The sequence below is a fragment of the Harpia harpyja genome, chromosome Z, assembly GCF_026419915.1.
Source record: "Harpia harpyja isolate bHarHar1 chromosome Z, bHarHar1 primary haplotype, whole genome shotgun sequence".
Lineage (NCBI taxonomy): Eukaryota > Metazoa > Chordata > Aves > Accipitriformes > Accipitridae > Harpia > Harpia harpyja.
Window position 1 is genome coordinate 102,524,888 of NC_068969.1, and position 17,100 is coordinate 102,541,987.

General features: G+C 40.3%; 1 protein-coding gene across 4 annotated transcripts in view; it reads left to right on the plus strand.

Annotated features, from left to right (window-relative positions):
* Nucleotides 1-17,100, plus strand: part of LIFR (LIF receptor subunit alpha) — a 55,017-nt gene that overhangs the window by 11,130 nt on the left and 26,787 nt on the right. For all 4 annotated transcript variants that reach the window (XM_052775676.1, XM_052775680.1, XM_052775677.1 and 1 more), the window contains 6 exons: nucleotides 10,302-10,456; nucleotides 11,173-11,293; nucleotides 13,347-13,498; nucleotides 15,242-15,405; nucleotides 16,242-16,416; nucleotides 16,699-16,968. In XM_052775676.1, the coding sequence (XP_052631636.1) occupies nucleotides 10,375-10,456; nucleotides 11,173-11,293; nucleotides 13,347-13,498; nucleotides 15,242-15,405; nucleotides 16,242-16,416; nucleotides 16,699-16,968 (964 nt within the window). In that variant the 5' untranslated portion in view covers nucleotides 10,302-10,374. The remainder of the gene's footprint in view (nucleotides 1-10,301; nucleotides 10,457-11,172; nucleotides 11,294-13,346; nucleotides 13,499-15,241; nucleotides 15,406-16,241; nucleotides 16,417-16,698; nucleotides 16,969-17,100) is intronic.

Sequence of the window (17,100 nt, forward strand, 5' to 3'; positions counted from 1 at the left end):
TGTTTGAATTAGATTTGAAGTCATTTAGCAGAAACTGAAAACAAAATTTGAACTTTTTTATATGTTTTGTTTTAAAACAATGTTCCACCTAAACTGAATATTGAGCCGAAATGACTTGAAATGGAAAACCAGGTGTTAATTTAATTGTAAAACAACTACATCTTGTGCCTTTGGCATTGCAGCCACATGATTTATTTCAGTTAGGGCAATACAGTTAAGGAAGTGCCGCATGTTTGTAGAGCTGGGGATAACATGGAGGAGTACACTCAAACTGAGCTGAGGCTGTCTGTATTTTGGAGGTGTCAAAGTCTGTTAGAGGGGTAGAAAGGATGACATGAATGTATCAGTTCATGTTGAGGCACTGAGTTGCTAGCTGTGCTGCTATGAGAACTGATCCACAGGTGGACCATCAGTCCTTTGAGTCCTTTGCAGGGACCTGGAGACCTTTGTGAGAGGAGCAGAGCGGACAAGGAGGAGTGCTATTAGCTGCAGACAGCTGGATTAGGTGTGCCTGCATGTCTTTTGGGTCCATGGCTCCAATGAAGGTTGTGAACAGCAAGAGAATGAGGGGTTACTGGTACCAAGAGCAGGTGTGCGTGTGGGTGGGACAGTGAGTCTCAGTTTCCAGTAGCCATGTGTAAGTACATGCATGCACAAGTGCAAGGGTTAATATTTGTTCTTTATAGCCTGGGAATGGTCTCACTTGGGTCTATGACAGTTAATTAGGAAAGAGACCAGCTCTGATGCGTATCAACTGTAGAAGTCAATATTTGTATTTCTGAGTACTTAATTCCTACACTTTGCTGCCTTAAAGGGAGGATATGCATGTATATGCATAAATTAAAAGGTGGAGGGGAATAAGGTGCAACTAAAACAGTATGTGAAAGAAATAAATGCCAACTGCTATGTAATTATGCATGGACAGACTTGTTCTGATAATGTCATGCTAGATTGTAGACCTTCCTTCTTTGAAAAGGTTGGAAGGGGAATGGCAGCACTTGAGTGCCCACTTGGGAGTGGAGCAAAAAGGAGAGCATTTCCTCACCCCAGTGGAACGGTAGCCTCCACATGATAACATGCTGCAGTATGTCTTCATGTGACACATCTGGTACTTACTAAGAGTGGAAATACAGCATGGCATGAGAGCTTTTAAAGTCTCAAAAAAGATTAATGCAATGGGAATTTATCAGAAAATATAGATCTATAGTTTCAGGACTTGCCCGTTCCCTTGATTACTAAAAACCCGATTTATTTCTCGTAAGTGACTCTCATTCCTTACATTCGCTCTAAAAGGATATTGCATAACTGTTGCCTATTATTCTCAATATATTATTTAATGTGAAAGCTGCATTTCAGCATTTGATCTATTTATATACTGTTTGTACACATGAAGACAGGCTTTCTTTGGATTTGGTTCATTGTACCTTAAAAATAATTCTAATACCGCAGGTTTCATTGTAAACAATGAAGGATTCCAACCCTCAGGTCATTGCCGGTTGTTTAAAAAAAACACACTTGGAATTGCTTCAGTAATTATCAGTGTTCTCTTATAAAACTAAATAGGCTTTTCCTGTGATGGAAAGAAGATTAAAGGTCATAGAGTTCAAAATAAGTTTTCAGACATTGCCAGATTAAGGAAAATAAACTCTTTCATTAATAAGGTCATCTTCTTTAATGTTTATTAGATCATAAGGATGTATGAGCTGAAGAGAACTGGCAGGGACAGAATTATGTAGATAACATGACTCTTCTGAGGAGCAACAACTTTTTACTGCAGCCATCTTTGTAAAGTCTGAGTGACATGGTCTGGCCGTTGAACTACATTGAGTAAAGTGCAGTTGACAATGTGGTAAAATGGTGTTTTCCTCTGAAGATACGCTATCTTGAGAACTACACAGAGACTAACAGTACCCCTCAAAAATGAAATGTGCTCTTGAATATTTGGTTTGTGGTTTATTTCAGTTATTTATCAGTAAAATGCAGCAAGCATTGGAGAAGTGGGAAATCTTCTCTGTGTATTTTCATTTCATTCTAGGCTTATACACTGCAAAAAAAGTGGGTACATTTGTTTCTATGCTTTGTACCTGTATTAAGTATTGAAAAGGCATAACGGGTAGCCATAGCATTTATGATAAGAGTTGTTTTTATATACGCAAAGTAATCGGACTTGTGTGCCTTTGCTCAGTGTACTTGTTCCATGCTGCGTTGTGAAGCGCAAGAATTCAAGGAAGTGTGTCGACCATGAGGTCACTGAATTCAGGCATATCAGGAAATGTGTGTAGCTGTATCAGATTTAAGCAAATACATAAGTTGAATCCTTCACCTTACTGCAATATTAATTTGCCAGTTGTAGTAAGTAACAAGACATTTTTTTAATGGGTTAAAATATAAGTGTGTAAACGACTCAGAGCCATTTCCTTCTCTTGCACAGCACAATAACCTAGAAGAACAAAATTTCTCTTTTGGCCAGTAGTGTCCCTTAACCTTCACCCCTTTGCTTTGTTCTTTGTTCAGATGATTAGGTGTTTTCCATCTGCACCTCTATGGAAGATGAATCTGTGCTTGTTAATTTGAGCTGACTTCCTAAGGAAGTCGGGCTTATCTGATAATGCTTTGTCCTCTTACCCTTGCAATAACCTTTGAACATGCTGCCCAGGTTCAGTTCACTCAGAACGAGGAGGTGAGGTCTCAGCATACTATGTCCTTACAAGCTTGATGAAACTCTGCAGCTGGATAGAGAGACCCTGCTGAGGAAATAGCTGCAGAGTGAAGTCAGCCTTTACTGGACTGCACTCCAGGCCTCTCTAGTGTGTCTTCTCTGATGTCTAATAAGTCTTAGGGGGTAATCTATAATAACATCTGCCTAATATGTGACAACAAGAAATTGTGAACAAGCTCGCAGATATCACAAAACATATTTAGTCTACTTTTGGTAGTATTAGGATTCACTGTGTTTCTCAGAAGAGTTTGTTTTCTGTTGTTACTGTCTGGAGAGCAGTGCTGTGTTCCTAGTAGTGATGGATGTGCTTGTATTTAACCACATGCTCAGTGGCTAATTGATATGGGCAAACACTTCCAAACTCAGGAGTTAGACACCTAATTTTCTTTTGAAAGTGTCTTTGTTTTTCTGAAAATCTCACGCTAGGAACATCAAATGCAAATTGGGGACCACTCTTGCATGGTGTATGCTGGGCAATGCATGGCAAATGACTCCAGTAGGACTAACAGTTTCCAAATTAGCATACGATTTAATTGAAAACAGGCATAATTCAGTGAGAACAAAAGGCGAAGTGTGCAAAATGTATATTTAGCTTGAAAAAACAAAAAATGTCATCTGGTAAGTTCAGTCTTAGTGGTAAAAACAAATCATCAGTTCCTACAGTGTCTCTTGGGTTTGTTCTGCCCTTGCTGTCAACTGCTCTGCCAGACTACTCTGCCTCTTCAGTATCGCTGCACTTCTTTTTTCTCTCCAGCCCGACTGTCCCAGCAGGGATATTCTTCCCAATTCTCTCTGTAAGCCACCTGGCTTGTTCTTGTTAGGTGGGGTTTTTTTGGTTGACATGAGTAATGTGAAGGAGTCTCCCACTGTACTTTCTAAATCCTTCTCAAAATTGTATCTATTGCTATGACATCTGCTGCTTCTGTGTATTTTCCTTTCTTTCTAAAGGCAAGTCCTAAGGGTCTCAGTTTCTTTGTGTGTATGTGTGTTGTGCTGTCCAACAGGTACTAAATGCTTTCATAAAATCACCCTTGAATTGTTGTGCTTGTTCATGGATTTCTTAAGCAAATGACTTCAAACCTTTCTGATCCCTGTCCTGTATGTGGTTTTCATGCATCAGCCTCCCCAAGTCAGGAAATCCCATGCAAAGAGTTTTCTCTCATCTCTTTGCCAGGTCAGGGTGCTTCTCATGCTAATCGCTACCTGGAAGTACCCACCAGCTCTCCAGTCTGCAGCTTGCTTATTTGTAGTTCCATAGTGTTTAACAGTACTGGGTTTGGAGGAAAGGAAGATACTGGAAAGCAGGTGCAGCTGCACGTTGGCCTTAGACCCTGAGCCAGGTGAAATATTTACTCCAGCTGGGGTGCACCTTTACGCTTGCTGGTAAAATTTCTTGCCAAAATGCTTGCCTTTGTAGATGGTGCTTGTGACCAGGAGCTTTGAAAATGAATTGCTGAAGTGTTGATCCTTGTGTTGAGCTTGTGTGTTGCATCCAGACATCTCACTTCATCTTGCAGAGCAGAAGCAGGCAGAAGCGGCTGCAAGGTAACTGTGGTAGCTTCCCCGCATCTCAGAGGTGATGCTGCTGTTTGGCAGCTAGAGGAAGCAGTGAGGAGGGAATTTTTCTCCTGATGCTTGACAGGAAAAAAAACGACAAAACAAAGTTTGTCTCAAAGGACTGAAAATTTGGCCTTGTGCACTGCAGCACATTTACTGTATAATATCTTAACACCCTGTCTTTGTTTCCTTTTCCTCCACTGCAGATTAGGAGAGTGCATTTGGTGCAGATGGGCAGCTTGAATTATTTTATCAGCTTTCAGAAAGCGAAATAGCAGATTCTTAAATTAATTCCTCAGAACTGGGGAAAGCCAGATTCCCAGATGGGATTCAGCCTTCATTTATAAACGAGTTTTAGTGATTCATGTCCTGCAAATCTTTTATAATGTGGAATACTGCCATGTTATAAAACAGAGAGGGAAAGCCTGCATTTAGCTTACTAGAGATTTTTGTCTCAACTTCGGGAATTTTCTTAAGGAGGTGGAAGAATGTACTCTATTGAAAAAGAGCCAAACCCCCTCAAATAAATCTTATTAATTCTACTTCCATTTTTCTTATTACTCAGCTAGCTTTAAAGTGAAAGACTGAAGGCTGTGGGATCAGCAAAGCTGTTCTAAAGAAAACCAGTTCATCTTCTGTTTCTGTGTTCATTGTCTTTACTGTCAGCTGTATTGGCAATTTGCTTGGTTTCCCAGAAATGTGTACTTCTGGCATGGTCTTTCAGATAGGGGAATTTTTTTGGAAGCTTTCTGTTGGCAATAGTAGGATATGTAATTTGATATATGCATTTTTATCTGGATATAGGCGTGTTTCGTTTCACTTTGAAGATTAAATTCGTATCTTTGGGCAGAGACAAGTAAAATGAGTCTTCTCCATCTGCTAAGCAGAATAATTTTTCTTCTAGCAATGAGGTTTTGATCTAGGCACATACTTAGCCACCTGCATTTCTGCCTGGCTGTATTTGGGATGATGGCTCTTCAGTATTGCCAAAAATGCAGCCTGCCATCAGTCACTACAATTTTTTGTTGATATGCTATATAATAATTTTCCTTGAGAGCTTTTAATGTTCCATTTGTTGGTAAATTACAATGATATCTTTAACTGTGGAGAAAAAACAAATAAATCGTAACTTGAGAAAATTTATTGACAAAGAGATTTCCTCTATTATGTTTAATACATGTGTTTTTACTGTTTTCGTGGTTTCATCTAGTATTCTCCATTTACAGTTCCCCTAAACATTTTGTATAAGCTGACTTTTTAACCGTTTCTTCTTAGGTGTCTGCTTGTGGAGCACAAAAATAGCCATAGAAAGTGTGGCCACTGAACCTCAATTCACAGATTTTTTTTAAAACCAAATCTGGAGGGTTGTGACTGGCAGATCAGACTGCAGGCAGAAAGCAGGCCAGAAAGATTTTTATCTGTTTTGTTTGTTTTCAAAGTGGTTTCCAAGCACTTGACAATTAAATAGATTTGGAGATCAGAAAACTCAAAAGTAGAACAAAGCTTTGGAGAACTTATGTGCTTAGAGAACTGATCTGTTACAACTGACTAAGAAAATACTTTTTTTTTTTTTTCTTTAAAGAGAATCGAGCATTTGGTTAGCTATGCTTTAAAAAAAGATATGCAGAACCAGTTAAGGCAAGAAATAACATAATATGAAACATAGTCAGTAGGAGAGATACCAGTTATCTTCTGTTTTTCCCTTTGAGAGGTTAAGTCTAAAGAGGCTGGTAATGTCTTGGCATGTCAGTGTCAAACAGCTGGTGCTGCCCTAGTTTTCTCAACTTGTCCCAGAACCTTTAACCTTCTTTACAGCTGACAAGGTTTTGAAGGAAAGCTGTCCACAGCTGCTTTTCTGAGGTGCACATTATTGACTTGGAGTCCTTTCCCTCTCTTATCTATCTGACCACCAGTAGGTGCACTGTATGGATCAAAACATCTTTAAAATTCATCTAAAAGTCCACAGTTGGTATTTAGCTGTTTTAAATAAAGACCACCATCCACTGGCTTCAGTGATTAAGAATCTGAATCTAATTGTTCCTTTGTTAGCATATCTGCATAAAAAGCAATTTAAAATTACTTCTTTCTTACCACAGGCACAAGGGTAATTCCTCTGCACAACATAAAGCCCTGAGCAGAAGTCAGGACTTCTCCATGTACTGTAGCTTCCAACAGTTATTGTGGAATCCTGCTTTTAGTAGCTGCTCTTAAATATAGGCAATTATATACTGAAGCCTGCCATGCCTTTGCTGTTGGTATGGCATGAATTTGCATGTGAATATGAGATGCAACATGATGTTGTTCCTTAGCATGGATTTATGTGAGGCTTTTTCCTTATTTTAAAATTTCAAAAGCGAAGACCTATTCAGGCAAGGCCTTTAAGGTGAATTTGCTGTGCAAATATACTCATGCTAAGCCAGGAGGTTTGCAGTCCATTTGAGGATGAGGTTGGAGTCTGAAGTACTAGATAAACAGCTATGTGGCAGCTTTATACAGTAGTATCCAGGGCTGGATCACATGCTGAAACTGAGTCAACGAGGTCTGAAAGTTGAGAGAAAAGCAAATATGGCATGGGCTGTGTAAACACACACTACGCATAGGTTTGCCTTAGAAAAGTTCCTTCATTGTGCTTGATAATGCTCAGGCCTCAGGGGGCAGAAATATTAAAAATCTGAGGATACAGCAGATTTGGTCCACAGAGAAATATTTTTTCCAGGAATGATCAGAAATCTAGAAACTGAGACTGGGAAATGGTGAAAAAAATTGGAGTTTTTAAGGGAGGAGCTAGTAGCGACCTGGTATCAGTCATCTTTGTAAGAGGTTGACTGCAAGACGGAGAATAAACTGTTCTTTGTCTGCTGTAGATAGGACAAAGTAATGTGCTTAAAATGAACCAAGAGATAGTTGTGTAGCACATTGGGAGCACTAACAGTAGTGCCAGTGAAGTGATACAAATAGATTGCCCAAGGCAATGAGATTGTTGTGGGATGTGCTATTGCTGATGTTTTTTGAGATGGATGTCTGTTAAAAATGGTTAGTTGCAGTTGCTCTTTATGGTGGAGAGAATGGGCTGACCGCCTTCATCTCATTTTTTAAAAATAAAGATTTACAATATAAAGACATTTACACTTAGTGACAACTGCTCCTGTTGCACTCCAGCCGGCCCTGGTCAAGGTTTTGCCTTCCTCTGACAACGTTGAGCTCTGTTGTCCTAAATAAATATCTCTGACTCTTATATTGTCCTATCCAGCTTTAGAGTACATCTGCCTGGAGGGTAACATGCTTTTCATGTCTCTCCAGGGTACAGAAAAACCTCCATGCCTTTTTTGAATTAGTCTTGAACTGATGGAAGGCAGCTTTCATCCAAAGAAAGTGAACTTCCTATCCTATTTTTAAATTACTTAAATTATTTTGTAACTTTGTAATTAAAACAAGCCTATAAATGGGGATCTTTTCTCCTGACTAATGGCATTTAATTATGCGACATGAGGCTTCGAATTGCCAACTTTTCAGCAAGCTATAAAATGTGTATGAGAAGACAGGAGCCAGGGAGTCTACGCTTCTTACGAAAGATTGTGGTTTACAAGACACTCATTATGCTCTGCATGAAAGTGCATAGGTTCCCTTTGGTGCCTGACTCTGAAACAGATATTAAAACTGTGCTTGAGTTAGGAGAATTTGGTATTACTCGAATTTCTTGTAATTCACTGCTATGATTACTCTCAAAAATTCGGCAGTAGAGGGACTACTCAGTAAGTGGTGTATTGAAAGAATTTGCAGAAAATCGGAAGATTTTCTTGAACCACAGACACACACAGGTATAGTTGCTGAAATCTGCCTCATAAACCTGGCATGACCAAACAGGTTTTGCACAATCCTGTTCAGATAATGTGTTTAGAAAGTGAGAGGCTTGGGATTTAATTAACTCCACAATACAGTTTTCTCTCCTTCCAGTGGCACCAGTGCTTTCCCTTTTTTTCATTCTTTCCTTGGCTTTTGCTAGCTGATAAGGGACTGTCAACAGATTTTGATGTAAAACTTGAAGTTCTGATTTTGGGCTTTTCTGCAAACCAGAAATGGCCTTTGAAGAAGTACTCACAAACAAAAAGATATAATTTACAGGTACATTGCAAATAGCAATCAGTCTTTTTATTCATGTAACTCCCAGGTCTGTCTGAGTGGTCTTCACATTTTTGATGAAGTGAGAGGTTTGTGAACAAAGTTTAAGCCTGGAGGTAACATCCCATATTTTCATTAGTAACATGGATAATTAGGACATGAAGACCCTGAAAGACACCAAAATGCAGTGGGGGACTTTTGGCACAGAGATTGTTATATTTTATGTGCTGGCGGGTTCTTGATTCATCTTTACCTGAACATGGATTTGTCAAACTTCACTTTTGATTTGGCCTTTAACAACTTGCACGGCATGGATATTACAGTTTAGGAATATGTAAAAAGAAGAACTGAATGTGTCTAGGGGTAGTATAGCTTAAATTATGTTTTTAGCGCGGTCTTCAGGTAGCTTGAGAACATGGTGAAAATAAAATAATTGTTAATTTTTAAGGGTATTTCCTCCCTCCAGATGTAACACTGGCCTTTATCATAGCATGTCTCTCAGCTCCTGTGCTGCCTAGGACTTTCCCTTAGTCTGGTTATTGCAAATGAAGAGAAAAAAGAGAACTGGCCCCTTGTGAACACCTCTGGATTATTTGACATGGTGCTGATATGTTTCTTCTCACACAATGCAGATTGGTGACGGACAGAAGAGCATTTCAGACATTCCCAGCTGTCCCTTGAAGGAGAATTCCTTAAAAAAAAAGTAATAAAAAATATACGGTTGTATAGCAGGGATGAAGGAGCGTACTCCTAGTGGCGCAGAGGACTTCAGTGAAGAGAGGTTTCTTTCAAAATTACAGAGGCTTTCAGGCAAAGTCTGTTATTCTGACAATGATGTACATCTAGCTTTGGAAGAGACTTCTAAGACAAGGTCAGGAGCCTTTCCACTTGAGACTTTCAAAAGAAGTAGCCTGGACAAAATGTGACTTTTGGAAAACTACTCTGTAGGACAGGCTGGCTCAGCTATGTTCTTATGTGAAAGCGTCTGAGCTCCTGCTGTTGGTCACTGAGAGAAGGCCCCTTGCTACATGGGAATTATGGTCTCTGGGAGGCTGCTCAAGTCTTCAGAGCTTTCAGGTCGCAGGGAAACAAGCATCAGGGATTGGGTGGGCTTCAGGATAAGCTTTTCTGCAGTTTTCTCTTTGAGAACAAAAACTGACGGCGGCCGATGTGTGGGTGGAACTGAATGTGTACCCCTGATCCCGCTAAACAGTTGAGCTTCTCTTTGGAAAACATGCAGCCCATTAATCTTTAAAAAACTCATTAAATGTAATATTCTAGACAATTTTTACCTTAAGGTCAGTATTTACAGCAACAAGTATCTTCTGGTAGAGAAATGGCTCTCATTTTTTCCTTTTTTTTCCTCCAGACATTATTACTTAACACTGGATTGAACCAGTGATCCTGGGTGATCAGAACTGGTTCTGCAGTGTCTCAGGCATCCCATAGCTTTGAATAGCAGCAATATGAAAACTGAGCAGTGGGGAGAGGAAAACAGATGGGTTCTCCTGTACCCTTAAACCCGTATCCGAAGCAGGGGACATTTCCATTCATGGTATACAAGACCCTTTGTGAATGTGACATTTCATCTAAGTTGAAGAGACCTCTTCTAGGGGAATACCTTGCCATGTCTATTCTGTTCTGGCCTGATAGTCCTGAAGGAGGCCTGTGGACACTTAGATTTTACATGTCTGTGATTCTTGAGGTTGTGTTTGAAATGCCTCGCTGAAGACTTATGCATCAAAGAGTGGCTGGGACAGGGAAAAGGTTTGCTTGCCAGACAATGAAGAGAAGGGAGTTGCTACGTCTGGATGAAGCACTGAAGAAGAAAAGTACATGGAGCAAAAGTGACGTTTGTGGAGTACCAGCTTTGGAATTTCAAAGATTTTTTTGTTTTTAATTTTAGAACTGACCAGCTTGTTGGAAGATGATGTTTATTCCTGCTTGAAGCTGCTGTTCTGAAAACAAACAGTAGAAGAATGTGGAAGAATTCAAGCCTCCGCTGCCTTTTAGCCCTAGCTATTTTATGTTTGAGAAGCTTAATATATAGCCAAGAGATAGGTGAGTCTATTGCAATGTAATTCACGAATTATTTTTTCTTTGTAACTTCTCTACTGACACCATTTAATGATGTTGCTTTCCTACTATATGTATGTTCAAAAACCGTTGCCTCTGTAGTCCCACACCATCCTAGGGATGGAGGGGCTACCAGAGCTGGTCTCTGCTTTCCAGCACCCACTGGCATCTTGTAAACCAGTGCAGAATTTGGTGTTAAATTCTCCATAATGCAACTGTGATAGTCTGCATATGCAGTTGGTGTAAATGTCTGCATTGAGACCTTCTTTCTCTATATGTCGGCTGTCTGCGACAATTTCACACATTATCATTAATTGCCCTTCTGTCATTAATTGCCCTCCATGTGGGACAATGGAGGAGAGCAAAAAACTCATTAAGTTTATCATCAAAGCTTGCGGTTTTGTCATTGGCCCAAAGCCTGCTTATTAGGCTAGGCTAGGAACGTGTATTGTGGAAAGAAACAGCTGCCTGTGTCATTACACACAAGTACAAACACAGATTTTAGGTACTTCTAGAAATCTGGCAGTCTGTGGCTGTCTGTAATCAGGCACACAAATCATTCAACAATTTTAAAATACTGGCCAGACATGCATGCAATAAAAACGTAAAAAGAATGGCTATAGATGTGAACAATAGCAGTTGTTTCACAGTTGGTCAGTTTTGACCTGCAGTTTGTGACTGTATTTCTTATATGATTTCAGGTTCTGTGGGGCACCCCCAGAATTTGAAATGTGTAACGCACAATTTACGTAAAATGATCTGTACTTGGGATGTCTCTTCTAAAGGAAGACATGGACAAACTGACTTTTGCTACACTACCAAGTAAGTCCCCTATATACCTGGATGAAAACTATTGAATTATGATAAAAGCATAGTTATTCCTCGGTCACTGCCCACAGAATTTGTGACACTGTTGTTTCCCAGCATCTCCCCATCAGTTTTCCATGGGTGGTGCTCCCTCCAGGCACTGTTAACTGAGGCAATTGTGGGGTTTCTGGCAAAGTCTTGTTTCATGCTAACAATTCTGCCAAAATCTCCTGATTGCTCTCTTCAAAGGACTGGAAGATGCTCTCATTTACTTAGACTTCTCTGTGTGTCTGCCTAGCCCTTGCTGAGAGTTTTCATGAGGGACATCTTTAAACCAGGTTCAATCCAAAAGGAAATGATAGTTGGAAGAAGCGAATCCTGATGTTATGGGCCAAAGCGGTAGAATATATGACATAGGTGTTGAGATTCACATGTGGAAAAACATGAAAAATCTCTTGGTGGCTGTCTTATAACCTTTATAAATTTTAAGCTGTCTGGAGAGCATTGTATTAGAGGAAATGTAAAAATTATTCCACAATTACAATAGCTTTTCTGAAGTGAATGCAAGTTGAAAATTTTAAAAGACATTAAAAAAACTTAAATCTTCAGTGTGTTTTTCACTAACGAGAACTACATGTGCAATTCCCCATGCTGTGGGTCTGCCAAATACTTATCATGTGCTAGGGATGAGTTCAAATCCTTTTTGCATCTTGATCCTGCCCCCAGTCCAGATATTTGTACTGTCGTTTTTCCTGTAAATTCTGCAGGCAGCCCAGACTTGTCCTTGGGGTCCCAGGGCTTGGCTGCACTTCTTCCACCTAGTTGTTTGATTCTCTGTGTCTAGTTATTCCTCCTGTGTTGCCAGCTATCATTTCTACACAAAAAAACCCACATGTATGTGACATTGTGGCCTGAGTTCAGGAGTGTAGAGTTCATGAGGTACTGCCCTCTAAACAAGAACAGTCATGTAGCTGCTGCTGTTTCTCCTTAGCAAAGCAGAACAGGCTTGGGTCCCTTAAGCAAAGAGGCTGAGGGCTGAGCTTAGTGCAGACCTCCCTGAGGGAAAGAGATTTTGTTTTTCAGTTGCCCAAACATCCTTTAATAATATCTCAGTACAGAAGAGGAATAGCCTTTCTGAGCACTCAAGTCTCAGCTGGCCTTTGCTAGCCCAGAGTCTTGCGTGAATCTTAAAAGTTCAACCCAAGCTCTTGACTACAGCTGATGGGAGCTCCAGGGTCCTGTTCCAGTTCATAAGTGAGTAACAGTCCCTCAGCAGGAAGTCTGGCATTGTTCTCTTTGCTTTCCTTCCTCCCATCTTTCCCCCAAGAGGAAGGTCTGGATTTTTCCAAACTTTTTGCCCTTCTAGTTGCATATCAATGATAATGAGCAAAGGGACTTGACCCATCCATTATTGTTTCCTGTATGTATCTGCAGCCTCCAGACAAAGGCCAGATGACATTGTGCCAAGCACTGCACGAACATTATGCACAGACTGTATTTCCATCTGGGATATTAGCAATTCTCTCCCCTGCCCTCTGCTCTTTCCCCATGAGCTGAGCAGCAAAAGGGAGCTAAAAGATTTGTTCTAAGATGGGGACACAGATGGGTAAACCTGCTCTTTGCACCCATATGCCATCACTTTAAGAAGAAATGGAGGGAGAGGGAGTCAGAAAACATAAAGAGAAGGGGAGGTGCTGTTGGGGTTGGGGGGGGTTATTTTGCTTATTTTGAAATACTGATTTATGGTGACTGTAGGTTTCAGAAATGTGGGTTTTGGTTAAAAAGTCAGTTTTTCACTTTGAAGTGTTCTCTTAACAACTAGGTAGCTGCATTATACAAGTAGTGCACAGCCTCTCACTATGATAAAAGTGACTTGAAAGATGAGGGAATGCCTGTTAATCTGATACTAACCAAAGCCCATGCAAGTCTTACTCCTTCACAAACTTAATATGGAGCGCTCTGTTATATTACAGAGAATTTGTGTTTTATTAGTGTCCTAGGAAAAGGACTTAACTGCCTTAGCTTTCTATCAGCTGAAATACCTACTTAATCCTCTCTGTCTTTTCAGTGACCTCCCTCCTCCAGTGTGTTTTAAAACTAAGGAGAAAAGGGTCGAGATTCCAGTCCCAGAGAGCTCCAGCATGGTGACAATAACCACAAACAGCATTTCTGGATCTGCTTTTGCTACCAAAGAATTTGAAATTCACAAGGAAGACATCTGTAAGTATCAGGTCTTATCTGTGCACATAAGGCCTTTGTACTATGAGTAACAATGCTCCAGAAGTGTATATGCTTGCACTTCTCTTTGGCAGTGTTTCTGTATGTAAAATGTTGACGTGCTGAGTCCATATGAATCTACTATACATAACAGGTTTTTTTCTCTCCCCCTTCAGGGGAAAGAAAACCCCTCTTATCCATAGCTCAGAGCAGAGAAATCAAGGGCAGAATATGAGGAGGAAAACTAAGTATAACACTGTTACATCCCCCTAATCACTCTTCACCTTTTTTTTTTTCCCTAATTATAAATTAGAAGGGATTTGTAAACAAGTTCCTGATCTACATACTGAGGTACCTGCATAGGTCATAAAGTGCATTTGGTCAGACTTGGCTTGGGAAAGGCAGAATAAACTTCCTAGTGCCTGTTCTCCCATTTTAAATGCTGAAAAGCTACAGAATGAAGTAGTTTATTCCTGCAATTTTACAACATTTTAAGGGAAGTTATATCATATGTCACTCCTGGCAGGATTGTATTTTCTTAATATATGCCCAACTTACCCATTCTGTTCAAATGTATATGAAACTAAGCAAATACATTTATGCTTGGAAGGTAGGCTATGTCATGTTGGAGTCATAGATAAATGAGTTTCCTCCCAGAGGAGGAAGTTGTAAGCTGAAGATTGCATTGACACCATCTGTCACGCTTGCTCATAATTTAGGCATTGGTTTCGGTTTGCCTGATTATTCCTTTAGTGCAGTCAAAATCTAAAGTCAGTAGCGCTTCTTAACCATGGCTCAGTTTTCTCTTCAGTTGAGAGCAGCTGAAGAACTTCAAGGAAACACACCTTAAAAATACGTGGGCAACACACTGGGTTCTCCAGCATTTTGCTGATTTCAGGCAGGATGAGTCTCTCAGGTTCATCAGAGTTTATCCCAAGTAGTGTGTTGACTATGCCGAACACTTTGCAGGCTCTCAGAGCCTTGGCCAGGACCGCAGTTGGATAAATCACACATTTTAGAAACAGGATTTATCCTGCACCAGGCCGAATGAACTGCCATAACCCTTGTACTACCATAATCCTTGCCTGCTTCTCAGCCTCTTGCTTCACCACCATCCATTCATAGAAGAGATGCTTCTGTTTAACCTCCCTGCCCTGTCCCCATCACTATGTCATGCCTTTAATATTTCTTCTGGTTTAAAGTCACATTCCCGATGATCCTCTTCAGAGCCTCATGTGAGCTTCTTCCGTCCTCTGCTTCTCGTCTCCTTTCTCCCTACTCTCGCTTTTGTTGCAAGTCCCCTCTTCCCTGCTGGTCTCCAAATCCCACTTCTTCCTTTGGGGGATTTTCCATCATCCTCCCTAGATGTGTTCTCATGTACACTTCAGAGACTGTCGCCATGTTTCCTTTATCTCTGTGGCATTGAATGAAGGTTGTGAAAGATAGGATGTCTTCCTTACTGTGCATTATGAAGAGTCATATTCATGATCAGTTACTCATACATCTGCATGCTGAGATGTAAAAAGAAAATGCTACCTGGTGACTCATCAGCACCTGTACTTTCCTGGGAACTTTCATGCTCAAGTAATGACAGAGCCCATCTTGTTCTAATTACAGAGGTTGAGTTATGTGTTTGTATGGCTACTAGCCAGTTCAGAGCAGAGAGATGTGGCTGTTAAACACCTGTAGGGCTGGTGTTGCTGACTAATGACTCGAATATGTTTTTTTCCCCCTCTCTTTTTCAAGGGTTTGTTCCTCTGACTCCACGCATTCTTAGTTTGACACCTGACTTTTCAACTTCTACATTAAATCTGAAGTGGAGTGATAATGGATCAGTCTTCCCATATGGACTGGGTGCCTTTTGGCAGATTCAGATACTCCGCAAAGAAGCAATGGAAAAAGTCACACAAGTAAGTCCTTTTCTTCCTTTATGAAAAATATATGTACAGTTTTTGCCCTTGGTAATATTCTGGGAGGTCATTTGAAGAAAGCTGAGAAGAATGAAAATTGCAGAGCTTTGCAGAACCTAAGTGTAGTCGTGCTTCTGGTAGGTAAATTCTTGTTAAGTTTCAAAGTTATGAGGACACTGGCTACTATACTGTCAGTACTTATTCACAGTCACAGAATTTTTATTTTTTGTAATTTAGTACAGGGTTTTTTTTAGTTAGAACTTGCTTATGAATTTGGCAGGTATTTTACACCGTTATCTCTGCTTTACTTCTCCAATAGTGTCTCCAGTCTTGGTGGTCTTTGAATGTTCAGTTTGATTTTTTTTTTCCTTTTTTTTTTTTTTGCAACCACAGTTACTCCAGGCTAATTTGTAGCTCTGTTCTATAATTTTTAGGAATGAAGGAAAGATAAAATGTGCAGCGTGGGACTAAGATGATTTTCATTTTGGAAAAGTTGGAACATTTCCCTGCCTGGGAGAGGCCCAGGATACTGAGATGCAGTATATACCTTTTGAAATGCTTGGCGAGCTTCCTGCTCTTTCTAAAATGTCTGCCCTCTGGTATTTCTGGCTGGCAGTTATACCTGGCTGGTGGGCTGTTTAGCATCTTAGGCTTTTGTCCAAGTAAATTCACAACACAACTGAAAGTTAGGTGGGACACTCCAACCACCTATCAGGATTTTATGATTTACTTCAGTTAATTTGCCATTCTGTTGACATCTGGGAGATTATATGTCATTACTAACAGGTGTTCATAAACTCTCTCTTGGTTGTTTTTTTGGGGGGCAAACTTTGTAGGTAACTTACTATTCAAAACTGACTCATGAAGACATCATTCTGTCTTGGAACTGGACATCAGATATGCCTTTGGAGTGTACATCACACTATGTGAAGATTCGCTGTTACATTAATGTAACACAGTTTGTTGGCCCCAGGGATTGGAGTGACTGGAGCCCAGTAGAAGAGGTCCCTGGTATGTTTGTTTCCTTGCCACCACATGGACTTTGATTGCTTTATCAAAAGTAAGCCAAAATAGGAGGAAAAGCATTAGGCAGTGATGGGCTGCTGCTTTTGGGAGTGTTTTGATTAGAGAAATAATGCAATCATTAGTTATGAAACGTAGTAACCATTGATTTGTATGCATTGGAGTGCTCCTCAGTCACATTTTAGCTGATCAGCAGGATGTATCTAGCAAATTGTTGATGTGGGTTTTTTGTTTGTTTGGTTTTGTTTTCTGTTCTTCCTTCTCTGCTAGGAAAAGATACCGAGCCCAATGGGAGTGGGGTGTTTCCTCAGGACACTGTGGTGGCAGTAGGTTCAGATGTGACAATTTGTTGTGTCCATGAAGAAGGACAGCAGATAAAACGGATGACTTATGGACCAGAAATATACCCAATGATACATCTGAGCAGTCGGAGCAGTGCAATCAGAGTGCTAAATGCCAGTGCTTCAAATACCAGTGGGACAAATGTAGTGTGCATACTGTCCGAAGATGAGATGGATGGAACTGTCCTGTTTGTAGGATGTATGTATCATTATGTTTACTAACCTTAGGAAAATCAAAATCATTTTGAGACTCTTAGGGTTCTGCTAGGAAACAAATACTATTGTGGCTTTTTTTTCCCCTGGCCTTTGGTTTCTAAGGATGAACTGGGAT